This window comes from Mobula hypostoma, chromosome 1 (genome assembly GCF_963921235.1).
Source record: "Mobula hypostoma chromosome 1, sMobHyp1.1, whole genome shotgun sequence".
Lineage (NCBI taxonomy): Eukaryota > Metazoa > Chordata > Chondrichthyes > Myliobatiformes > Myliobatidae > Mobula > Mobula hypostoma.
In genome coordinates this window covers 219,168,165-219,181,291 of record NC_086097.1, presented here as the reverse complement: position 1 = coordinate 219,181,291, position 13,127 = coordinate 219,168,165, and the positions used below count along the sequence as shown (strand labels likewise).

At 39.4% G+C, this 13,127-nt stretch overlaps 1 protein-coding gene across 2 annotated transcripts in view; it reads right to left on the bottom strand.

Moving 5' to 3' along the window:
- c1h8orf34 (chromosome 1 C8orf34 homolog) overlaps positions 1 to 13,127 on the bottom strand; it is a 356,319-nt gene that overhangs the window by 46,892 nt on the left and 296,300 nt on the right. For both annotated transcript variants that reach the window (XM_063042009.1, XM_063042010.1), the window contains exon 11: positions 6,848 to 6,968. In XM_063042009.1, coding sequence (XP_062898079.1) covers positions 6,848 to 6,968 — 121 coding nt within the window. The remainder of the gene's footprint in view (positions 1 to 6,847; positions 6,969 to 13,127) is intronic.

Sequence of the window (13,127 nt, the reverse complement as noted above, 5' to 3'; positions counted from 1 at the left end):
TAGACTTGTCTTACCAAAGTTCATGATCTCACACTTTCCCACATTAAAGTCATTTTGTCTGTCCTCAACCTGTCTATACCCAGCTGCACAAACATAATATCCTCAACGCAACATGCCCTCCCACTGACTTTTGTGTCAGTGGCAAATAACAATTATCGTTCATCACCAAGAATTATAGATTTCAAATCAACTAAATCTACTGTCCATCAGTAATGTAATGAGCTTTGCAGAATTTATTTGGTAACTTGAGTTTCAGTTGAAGCTACTGAACAAAATGACCAACTATTGGCTTGAAATCTATGCATGATATACAACTGGCAGCCATTTAATTCACACTAATTAGACGTGTTTACAGGTTACGGTATAGTTCTGTTCCTGTAAACTGTTTATAATCTATTTCCTAAACACTTGTTTATAAGCAGTCCTAATGAAGGGTCTCAAGCCAAAACGTTGACTGTTCATTCCCCTCCATAGATGCTGCCGGATTGCATTTTGTGTGCGCCACTCTATACCAGGGGTTCCCAACTTGGAGTCCACAGACTCTAGGTTAATGGTAAGACTCCATGGCATAAAAAAAGGTGGGAACCCCTGCTCCATAGAGTGAAAAAGTTGGTGGGTGAAATAAGAAAAGGAATGTAGAGATTACTTCGGCATTGAGCTCTTCTGTTTCCACCAACCAATCTCTTTTTAGAACACTTTCCTTGCAACCTAAAGCTATACAATACTTGTTCTTTCACTTCTTCCCTTCTCACTATCCACAGAACCAAACATACTTTCCAAGTGAAGCTGCATTTTGTCCAAGCAACATACACCAAAGTTGCTGGTGAACGCAGCAGGCCAAGCAGCATCTATAGGAAGAGGCGCAGTCGACGTTTCAGGCCGAGACCCTTCGTCAGGACCTGGCGAAGGGTCTCGGCCTGAAACGTCGATTGCGCCTCTTCCTATAGATGCTGCTTGGCCTGCTGCGTTCACCAGCAACTTTGATGTATGTTGCTTGAATTTCCAGCATCTGCAGAATTCCTGTTGTCTGCATTTTGTCCAATCCAGCTTTCCAAGTTCATACCATGGGTCACTCCTCCCCTACATTAGAAAAATCAAAATTGCGTGACAACTTTGACAGAGCACTTTCATTCAGCCAGCAGGAGTAAGTAACCCTGAACTTTCTGTTGTCTACACTTTAATTCTCCGTTTCAGTATCACTCTGGCCTATTGGTCCGTAGGTTCTTCCATGGTTACAAAGCAAGCTGGAGGAACAGTATCTCCATTGTGTCAGCATTCTGGACTCAATATGATCTTAACTTCTGTGCCTGTATCAGTTGTTTATCTGTGATGTTGGCTCAATATATATATATCTTTTCTCTTCCCCCCTTGGAGCAGAACCCAGCCTAACCTGCTCTGCTTTTTGCTATTATGACACTATTTTGTCTATGTTCCCTCTCTCTAACTGTCCCCAGTCACACAATAGCTAGATAAGACCACAAGACTTTAAGATATAAGAGCAGAATTAGACAATTTGGTCCATGGAGTCAGCTTCGCCATTTCATCATGCTGCTCCTCAGCCCCAGTCTCCTGCCTCCTCTCCATATCCCTTCATGCCTTGACTAATCAAGAATCTATCAACTTCTGCCTTAAATATAGCTAGACTTGGCCTTCGCAGCTGCCTGTGCAACGAATTCCACAGATTCACCACTCTATGGCTCAAGAAATCCCTCCTTATCTCCATTCTAAAAGGACACTGCTCGATTCTGAGGCTGTCTCCTCTGGTCTTAGACTCTCCCACCAAAGTAAACATCCTCCCCACATCCACTCTATCAAAGCCTTTCAACATTTGAGAGGTTTCAATTCAGTGACCTCTCATTCTTCTGAATTCTAGTGAATATAGGCCCAGAGCCATCAGGTTCTCTTCATATGACAAACCGTGCAATCCTGGAAGCATTTTTGTGGACCTCCTTTGCACCCTCTCCAGTGTCAGCACATCCTTTCTAAGATAAGGGGCCCAAAACTGCTTACATCCTTGTTTTTATATTCTAGTCCTCTTGAGATGAATGCTGACATCACATTTGCCTACCTCACCACTGATTCAATGTGCAAATGAACCTTTATGGAATCCTGCTCAAGGACTCCCAACTCCCTTTGCACCTCAGATGTTTGAATTTTCTCTGCATTTAGAAGATAGACAAGCCTTTTTCTTCTACCAAAGTTCATGACCATACACTTCCCAACATCTGCCACTTCTTTGCCCATTCTCCTAATCTACCCAAGTCCTTCTGTAGTCTCTCTACTTCCTCAATATTACCTGCCCCTCCACCTATCTTCATACTAACTACAAACTTTGCAACACAGTATTCAATTCTGTCATCCAGTCATTGACATATAACATATAAACAACCAGACCCAATACAGACCCCTATGGAACACCACTAGTCTCCGGCAGCCAACCAGAAAAGGCTCCCTTTATTCCTACTCTCTGCCTCCTGGAATCAGGAACTGCTTTATGCATGCTAGTATCTTTCCTGTGATACCATTGGCTCTTCACTTGTTAAGCAGCACAATGTGTGGCAGCTTGTCAAAGGCTTTCTAGAAATCCAAGTACACAACATCATCCGATTCTCCTTTATCTATCCTGCTTGTTATTTCTTCAAAGAATTCCAACAAATTTGTCAGGCAAGATTTTCCCTTGAGGAAACTATGTTGACTACTGCCTAAGATAACCTTTTTTACAGCTTATCTTCACACTCGTGTTCTGAAGGAAGTAGCTGTGGAGATTGCGGAGGCATTAGCGATGATCTTTCGAAAGTCGACAGATTCTGGCATGGTTCCGGAGGACTGGAAGATTGCAAATGTCACTCTGCTATTTAAGAAGGGGGCAAGGAAGCAAAAAGGAAATTCTAGACCTGTTAGCTTGACATCGATGGTTGGGAAGTTGCTGGAGTCGATTGTCAAGAATGAGGTTACGGAGTACCTGGAGGCATATGACAAGATAGGCAGAACTCAGCATGGATTCCTTAAAGGAAGATCCTGCCTGACAAACCTATTACAATTTTTTGAGGAAATTACAAGTAGGCTAGACAAGGGAGATGCAGTGGATGTTGTATATTTGGATTTTCAGAAGGCCTTTGACAAGGTGCCACACATGAGGCTACTTAACAAGATAAGAGCCCATGGAATTATGGGAAAGTTACATACGTGGATAGAGCATTGGCTGATTGGCAGGAAACAGAGAGTGGGAATAAAGGGATCCTATTCTTGTTGGCTGCCAGTTACTAGTGGTGTTCCACAGGGGCCGCTTCTTTTTACATTGTACATCAATGATTTGGATTATGGAATAGATGGCTTTGTGGCTAAGTTTGCTGACGATACGAAGATAGGTGGAGGGGCCGGTAGTGCTGAGGAAACGGAGAGTCTGCGGAGAGACTTGGATAGATTGGAAGAATGGGCAAAGAAGTAGCAAATGAAATACAATGTTGGAAAGTGTATGGTTTGGCACTTTGGCAGAAGAAATAAATGGACAGACTATTATTTAAATGGGGAAAGAATTCAAAGTTCTGAGATGCAACGGGACTTGGGAGTCCTCGTACAGGATACCCTTAAGGTTAACCTCCAGGTTGAGTCGGTGATGAAGAAGGCGAATGCAATGTTGGCATTCATTTTGGGAGGAATAGAGTATAGGAGCAGGGATGTGATGTTGAGGCTCTATAAGGCGCTGGTGAGACCTCACTTGGAGTACTGCGGGCAGTTTTGGTCTCCTTATTTAAGAAAGGATGTGCTGACGTTGGAGAGGGTACTGAGAAGATTCACTAGAATGATTCCGGGAATCAGAGGGTTAACATATGAGGAACATTTGTCCGCTCTTGGACTGTATTCCTTGGAGTTTAGAAGAATGAGGGGAGACCTCATAGAAACATTTCGAATGTTGAAAGGCATGGGCAGAGTGGACGTGGCAAAATTGTTTCCCATGATGGGGGAGGTCATGACTTAAGGATTGAAGGGTGCCCATTCAGAACAGAAATGCGAAGAAATTATTTTAGTTAGAGGGTGGTGAATCTATGGAATTTGTTGCCACGGCCAGCAGTGGAGGCCATTGGGTGTATTTAAGGCAGAGATTGATAGGTATCTGAGTAGCCAGGGCATTAAGGGTTATGGTGAGAAGGCGGGGAATGGGACTAAATGGGAGAATGGATCAGCTCATGATAAAATGGTGGAGCAGACTCGATGGGCCGAATGGCCGATTTCTGCTCCTTTGTCTTATGGTCTTATGGTCTTATGATCACCCCATTTTACCTGATTAATGACACCAACCCCACTCCTCCTCCCTGCAGTTACACACTTCTTTAGTCTCCGTCCCAGATCTAATAAAGAGCCTTTGACCTGAAATGTTTCTCTTTCCATTTGTGACCTGACCCACTGAGTATTTCTGCCATTTTCTGTCGATATTTTAGATTTCCACTGCCTGCACTTTATTTCATAGTCACTTCAGTATTAACACTTATTTGTAATAAATGAAACCAAAGAACAGAATTGCAAAGATTTATTGTTTCGTTTTTTCACGATGATGAGTTCCCATTTTTGGAGCTCACTGACTAACCGGTCATTTTCCAACATCCTGCAGGCGTGGCATGGAAGCTGCTGGCGTGCAATTTGAGTGCCACCAACTGAGGTGTTGTGGAAGAAAGAACACACGGCTTTCGCAGTGGCAGATGCCGCATATGGAGGTCTCGCTACTCGAATGATCGCTCACCCTCTCTCTTTCTCTTGATGGTGGGGGGAGTTTGCCACTGATTCTCTAGTCAGGGAATCACAGAATAAAAAGCGACGTGGCAGACTGTAAGATCGTAACAGTGGCTGTTGATGGTCTCCCCTTTCGTTGTGGAATGGGTGACACCTCTCTCTCCCTTGTTAGTGAAAAGGATAGAGCCTCTGGCATGTCAAACCGTCAGGTAAACAATAGTTTTTGTTGACTGCAGATCATGGTCTCTCTTTGGGCGTTTTGCTATTGCTTGCTTGGTGGACGGTGGACACTGATGCTCTTTGCCGAAGTGGGTGGGGGAAAGAGAGAGGAGAGGGGGCTTTTGGGTTCTATCGTTTTACTGTCATTCATTCTTTTGGGGTTCTGCTAGTTTATCGTGGATGTTTGCAAAGACTATGAATTTCAGGTCATATACTGTATACATTCCTCAATGTTCCCTCTAATTCTTAGTAGTCAGTGTGCACAAAAATCTTATGTTGTGCAAATTTTTTTCCTGTGACAAAAGTATGTGCGCACTGAATGCACACATGGCACAGTTTATGTAGGTTTACATAAAAATTTGACATAAAACTGCACAGAATAATAACAAAATAACACACATATTTAAATCACTCAGTTATTTTTTCTCTCTCCTGTCTTTGGCATTTACCCATTTTTTAAAAATTCTATCTAGACTAATAGAACGTCCATCCATTTGATAGTTTTTGATTCTCATTAACATATCCAAATGACATTCACCTAAACGGTTTCTCAGCTTGTTTTTGAGTTGATTCATTAGGCTAAAACCTCGCTCACAGTCCGCACTAGAAGCAAGAAAGGTTCCCCCAATGTCCATCAACAGTGCAAGGTCGCAAAACTGTTCATTTTGAAGTACAAATGCCACCATTTGAGCAAAGTTTGAAATTAGTTTGGATTTAATTTTTTCTTACACTGAAAATTTGAAATCATTAAACTGTCTAACCATCACAGTATTTTCAGCTAGAAAATCATGATATTTTAGACATAAGGCATTAACTTGTTCATTGTCAATTGTGAAGTCACAATCTGCAATTGCGGAGAAATCAAAAGCTGATCATTCTTGTACCTCATCTTCAGGAAATCTTTCTTCTAAATGAACACAAAGACTATTTATAAAAGTCAACAGCGAATTTGTATCTACTGTGACGTTTTCTTCACGTTGTTGGCTTAGCAAAACTTTAACTTTGTCACTCCATGAAACATTGTCTCCCAGATACTGCTTTCTTATCTTGTTAATTTCGCCTCGCGCAAGATGAAGTGAATCAATCAGTGTCAGGCTACTCTTTTGCAGAATCTTGCACCGTGCAGCCAGTTCATCAAAGAAATCACTTAAAACCTGTAAAGCTACTTTGTATGTGATGTTTATCAATTTCTTGTGACAGTATCTAGCCACAGGGTCATTTGACTGATCTTTTTGGATAAAAACTTAGTAAACTATCTACAGGATTTGAAACAGATCTTTGTAAACTTTACGATATGAACACTGCCCACCAAAGATGGCTGCCACCGTGATGCAGCTGTACAAACCGGAACAGGAAAGGTGAGGTGACATAAATTAGTGACATGCATTGTGGTATTTGAAAAACTGACTAACTAGATAACAGAAACATTTAGCTAAAAGATTATTTTCAATAAGTATAATTATTGATTACGACATTATTTTAGGTAACTAACGTTTTGTGTGCACATTAATTTCCTTTGTGTGCTGGTTGAAAAATGTGTGTGCACGCACATGCGCACAGCTTACAGGGAACATAGGAGAGACTAAAGAATTGTTAATTTCTCTCACTGAGTATTATATACTGCACCCATATTAGAGAAATATATGCCAACTCCACCCACATAGGGAGCTAACACTCAACTAGTGTCTGAATTATTATGGCATTGTATGTTAGTAAACTGATTCCAATATCCCAGAAGGGACACCAACTCCTGTTCTTCAACATTATTACTATTTGCATCGCTCCAAAATCCTCCTATTTTTGTGCAGATACCCAGAAATCATAATGCAATGTCATTTTGTAGTGAAGATCACAGATGACGACTAACACTCAAATAAGAACTAAATAGAGGGAATCTTACCATTGAGCTGCTTCTCCACTGCTAACAGTTTCTTTGAGGCTGAGAAATCTTTTGACTGCTTTTGATTCAAGGAAGCTCCACTTTGGTTTGACAACATACAGGATTCCCAGAATGGTTGGCGCTACATTTGTGAAAAAATATAGAAAATGTTTTTGAAAGAATTTTGCAATTCATAATTGAATGGATTTACCTTGGAAATAAAATCTATACATCACGGTTCAAAAGTTCAAAGTAAAATTTATTATCAGAGTACATACATGTCATCATATACAATCTTGAGATAATTTTCCTGTAGGCATTCTTAGCAAATCTATAGAACAGTAACTGTAAACAGGTTCAATGGACAACAAACTCTGCAAATTCAGATACAAATTAATAGCAATAAATAATGAGCATGAAATATCAATGTAACAGAATCCTTAAGTGACTGTAGTTATCCCCTTTTGTTCTATTGAGGGGTAGGAACTGTTTGTGAGCTTTGTGGTGCAAGTACTGAGGCAGTTAAACCATACCAGGCCATAATGTACACCAGCTACTCCATATTATCTTGCCAGTACATTAATCTAGACCTTGCAGCATTGAAATTCCACACAGATGTTAACATCATCTATGATATCTCACAATGGACTTGTGATACTCCCACAGAAATCAAATAAAGTAGACAAAATAAGCAGAACTGTGTAATTTTAGGCTTGGAAAACCAGAGGGCTGTTTCACCATGCATATTATCAGAGCTCTATGCTGTCCTTTCTTCATATAATCCTTAATCATGTACAGTTTCCAACAGAGATCTTTTGCTACTACTAGTTGACCCACTGCCCTCTTGGTGGGGTTAAAGCAGTTAGTAATCTACAGCACATTACAGGTCCTTCAGCCCACAACGTTGTGCTGACCATGTAGCCTACTCTCAAAACTGTCTAGAATTTCCCTATCACATAGACCTCTATTTTTCTAAGCTCCATGTACGTATTTAAGAATCCCTTAAAAGATTCTATTGTATCCACCTCCTCCAGTCTACCTGCAGACAAATCCAGGGACCTGGCAAATTTTCTGTAGCAATAAATTTATACTTCCTCATCAAAAGACCAGATCTCTTTCTTCCTCCTCCCAAATCCCAAGTAGAATGTTACTAACAAATTTCAGAGAAAATAATTGAATACGTTAATGAAAGCAAAGTTTTTGTTCCACTTCTCTTGTGGCAGTGATCATAATAAATCTTTACAATTCTGGTTTATCTCGAAGAAGCAGAGCTCTGAATGTTTAGATTTGGTGCTACTAACACTGCTAAATATGCAGCAAAACATAATTACAATGAAATTGGATAGTGCAAAGTTTGTAGTAAAGAAAAATGTGAGGTTGTATGTTAATTCATTATGTAACCAAATGGTATAAATCATGGAATTTCCCTATTTACTTTTCAGGATATTGGCCAAAAAAATATGCATTATAAATATAATGGTGTATTTACAGGTATACTGAGTGACATATCACTTTCAGTACCTGAAATTAAGTAATTAAAGAAAAATCAGATAGACTACTGTAACACATTGCCAGAATGCAAGGATACAAGCTCCTTTAGAAAAACAGGCATTTATAAGTTGGTAAACAAATGAAAAAGGGTGGGTTGAATTTACTTCCTCAGTCTTGCCTCAAATTACCTCCATGTCCTTAACTTAAAAAAAATTTGATACTGTTTCCATTTCAACCTGCAATATGGAAATTTTCTAACAGTCTTCATAATCTTCACCAATCAGAGAAAAAGTTGTCACAATACAAATGAAGCTGAACAGTAGAATTAACTTCTACTTATACATACAGCATGTCAGAAGAGGCATTTGAAGGTGACTGTTGCTGGGGTCATTGTGCTCACCAATTTTGCACAAAAAAATTGGACTCTAGTCTCAGAAGAACAATTTCAAACTGTGTGTAGAAACCCAATTGATGGGCTTGTGTTGCAGAGAATTATCCTTACAATGTGTTCTCAATTCTCTATATGTCCCATGTAAAAATGTTTAGAAGGAATATTCATTATCTTAGTGCCTTGTTTCTTGCTTCAAGTTGTTACAAGTTTCTGATAACATGGCCAAGCTAATCATCCATGCATTGCACAGGAAGTATTATGTGAATGCTGTGGAACACTGAGGCAAATACAAAAAAAATTCATAACTCTTCTGCATTTGTGTCAATGGAAGATAAATTGTAATACAAAAACAATAATAAATTTACACTCAAGTGCTTATGTGTTGTCTTGATCAATTATTACCAATTATTTCCCATGGCAAGGCGGTTGTTAACTAAGGACAGGTAATTTGTAGAATTAGAGGGGTATTGAGGAAAATACCTTCAACAGAAATGACAGTACTTTTGATAACTAAAGATGCCATGTAATATGATTTTTAAGGCAGAGCTGCTTTCCGGTCTGCCTGCTACCACTGTTGGTCGAGAATTTACTACATTCAACAAAAGAGTTTTGGATGATATTTCCACCCATAGTGTTTGCCTTCATAAAGTGCAATATTCAAGAGACTACAGGCCCAGCCACAGAGCAATGCTAGTCTGGAACTCTCTGCCTAAGAGAATGGTGGAGAGCAAACTCCTCACATTTCAAAGATATCTCAGTGAGCATTTGAAGAGCCACAACCTGCAAGACAACATAGAAAATAGGTGCAGGAGTAGGCCATTAGGCCCTTCAAGCCTGCACTGCCATTTATTATGATCATGGCTGATCATCCAACTCAGAACCCTGCACCAATCTTCCCTCCATACCCCCTGATCCCCGTAGCCACAAGGGCCATATCTAACTCCCTCTTAAATATAGCCAATGAACTGGCCTCAACTGTTTCCTGTGGCAGAGAATTCCACAGATTCACCACTCTCTGTGTGAAGAAGTTTTTCCTAATCTCGGTCCTAAAAGGCTTCCCCTTTATCCTCAAACTGTGACCCCTCGTTCTGGACTTCCCCAACATCGGGAACAATCTTCCTGCATCTAGCCTGTCCAATCCCTTTAGGATTTTATACGTTTCAATCAGATCCCCCCTCAATCTTCTAAATTCCAACAAGTACAAGCCTAGTTCATCCAGTCTTTCTTCATATGAAAGTCCTGCCATCCCAGGAATCAATCTGGTGAACCTTCTTTGTACTCCCTCTATGGCAAGGATGTCTTTCCTCAGATTAGGAGACCAAAACTGCACACAATACTCCAGGTGTGGTCTCACCAAGGCCTTGTACAACTGCAGTAGTACCTCCCTGCTCCTGTACTCGAATCCTCTCGCTATAAATGCCAGCATACCATTTGCCTTTTTCACCGCCTGCTGTACCTGCATGCCCACTTTCAATGACTGGTGTATAATGACACCCAGGTCTCGTTGCACCTGCCCTTTTCCTAATCGGCCACCATTCAGATAATAATCTGTTTTCCTATTTTTGCCACCAAAGTGGATAACTTCACATTTATCCACATTAAATTGCATCTGCCATGAATTTGCCACTCACCCAACCTATCCAAGTCATCCTGTATCCTCTTAGCATCCTCCTCACAGCTAACACTGCCGCCCAGCTTCGTGTCATCCGCAAACTTGGAGATGCTGCATTTAGTTCCCTCATCCAAGTCATTAATATATATTGTAAACAACTGGGGTCCCAGCACTGAGCCTTGCGGTACCCCACTAGTCACTGCCTGCCATTCTGAAAAGGTCCCGTTTATTCCCACTCTTTGCTTCCTGTCTGCCAATCAATTCTCTATCCACATCAATACCTTACCCCCAATACTGTGTGCTTTAAGTTTGCACACTAATCTCCTGTGTGGGACCTTGTCAAAAGCCTTTTGAAAATCCAAATATACCACATCCACTGGTTCTCCCCTCTCCACTCCACTAGTTACATCCTCAAAAAATTCTATGAGGGAAAGGGGAGTAATCTCAATAACTTTATTCTGACCAGCATGTTGGTGATAGGCTGAAAGGCCTTGACCAGAGTTGAACAATCTCTAATATGATGATAAGCAATTTGGCAGTATAAGAATTAATCCTTTAAAAAACAATAATCTAAATTATGTAGAGGAGCAAGGGGAACCAAAGACAAATATTTACAATTCATTAAAAGTAGCAAGTTAATCAGGCTATTAAAAAAAGTGAATGCAAAGCAGAGGTATCTAATTCTCGAAGAATACAGTTGAAAAGCAGAGCTGTTATGTTAAACTTGCACATAATTTTGGTAAGAACACAATTAGCTTGCAATCTAAAGTTCAGGTATCTCTTATATACAAAGAACACAGAGAAATTGCAATAAAGATTTACAGGGTTGTTACCAGAACTGACAGGTTATAATTATTCGAAAAGATTGAACATTCTTCAACACTTTTCTCCAGAATAAGCTTACTTCCTGGGAGGGAGGGAATGTAAAGCAGTAAATCAGTGTGGAGTTGAAAAAAGGAGCTGTAATTTATTTCCACTTGCTTACAATTTCAAAACAAAATTGAGAAGATAAAAAGTCCATCCCACATGTCTGGATTCCTCTTTATTCTTAATTAACTTGTTAAAGTCTGTATTATTAAAAACATGTACAATGATAATAGCAGAAAACAGTAAATTAACTCAGTTCACAAAATACTTAAATGCAGAGAAAATGAGAAAATTCACTGAAGTTTGTGTTCAATCCACTTTAATTTCCCAACATATTTAAAATGATTCTTATTTTCAATGATTTACTTCATGCCAGGGTCTTGCTTGACTAACCACCAAATTCACTGCAGGCAATAGCAAGAATAGTTAAGGCTATTGTGGTGGATGTAATAAATGTAGATTTTCAAAAGAACTTTGATAATTTATTACGTAATGAACAATTTAGAAAGGTCAGTGTCAGTGGCATCAAGAGTCAAGTAACAGAATGGGTGCCTGAATATCAGAAAATGGAGTAGTGGTAAATACGACATCATTTGGCTAAAATTGGAAAAATCAGTTCCCTTAATTATCAATGCTGACCAATCCCTAAATATCATTTATATTAGTAATATTAACTTTGAAATCAAAGTCATATTTTCTAAGTTTGTTGAAAACACCAAACACCTTTCTGTATAGGGATAATTTTGTGTAATCAGTACTGTAAAGGATTATTGGACATTATAACAACATATTAATAAACAAGGAATGGCTATACAATTGATGAACTGATTACAATCTAGATAACTGAGAAATTGCATGCCAGTGTGAAAAATAAGATCCCATGTGCTAAGTAAGACCAAAGTGATCTGATTGTTTGATTACCCAATACAATCAAAGCGATTTAACGAACTTAAGCATCATAAATTTCTCACTTCGTTACTTAAATATCAGAAAGATTAAATACAGATAAATATGGCAATAACGAATATATCAAGCACTGGGATTTGTTTCTTTTAGAACAGAAAAGTAAGCATGTTATGCTGAACTTGTACTGAACCTTGGTTAGACCACAGTTGAAATATCACTTGCAGTTCTCTACTACACTATAAAAAAATTGTATAGAGACACCCGGAGAGGATACAAAAAATAATTTTACAAGGATGGTAGCAAGTATACAAGGTTGTAGCTGTTAGGAAAAGATGATCAGGCTGGGAGCCTTTTAACTGCGAAAATGGCAGCACAAGAGTGACATAATGGAGATAATTTTTAGTATTGCACAGTAAGCCCATTGGTAATCATCAAAGTCAGCAGTGATAGATTTGCTGAACTGCTGCGACCGTGTGTTCTACACTGCTTCTCAAATTTTGTTTTGTTGGAAATTAATGGAACAAATTACATTTACTGTTATCAAGTGGTAGTGAGCATCAAAGCAAAAGCTCTTCACCCAGGCAGCAATGAAAATCTGTAACTCACTGCCACAGGCAGGTAGCAGCTAAAGAAAATGGTGGCCAAAAGACTATAAGACGCAGGAACCGAATTAGGCCATTCAGCCCATCGAGTCTGCTCCACCATTCCATCATTGCTGATCTATTATCCCTCTCAACCCCATTCCCATGCCTGTTCCCCATAACTTTTGGCATTCATACTAATCAAAGCCTATCAACCTTCATTTTTAAACATACCTACAGATTCACCACCCTTTGGCCAAAAGGAGTTTAAAAAGGAAGATAAATGCATAGTCATAGTCATAGTCATACTTTATTGATCCCGAGGGAAATTGATTTTTGTTACAGCGGCCCCAACCAAGAGTAGAGTATAAATAGAGCAATATAAAACCATAAATAATTAAATAATAATATGTAAATTATGCCAGTAAATTATGAAATAAGTCCAGGACCAGC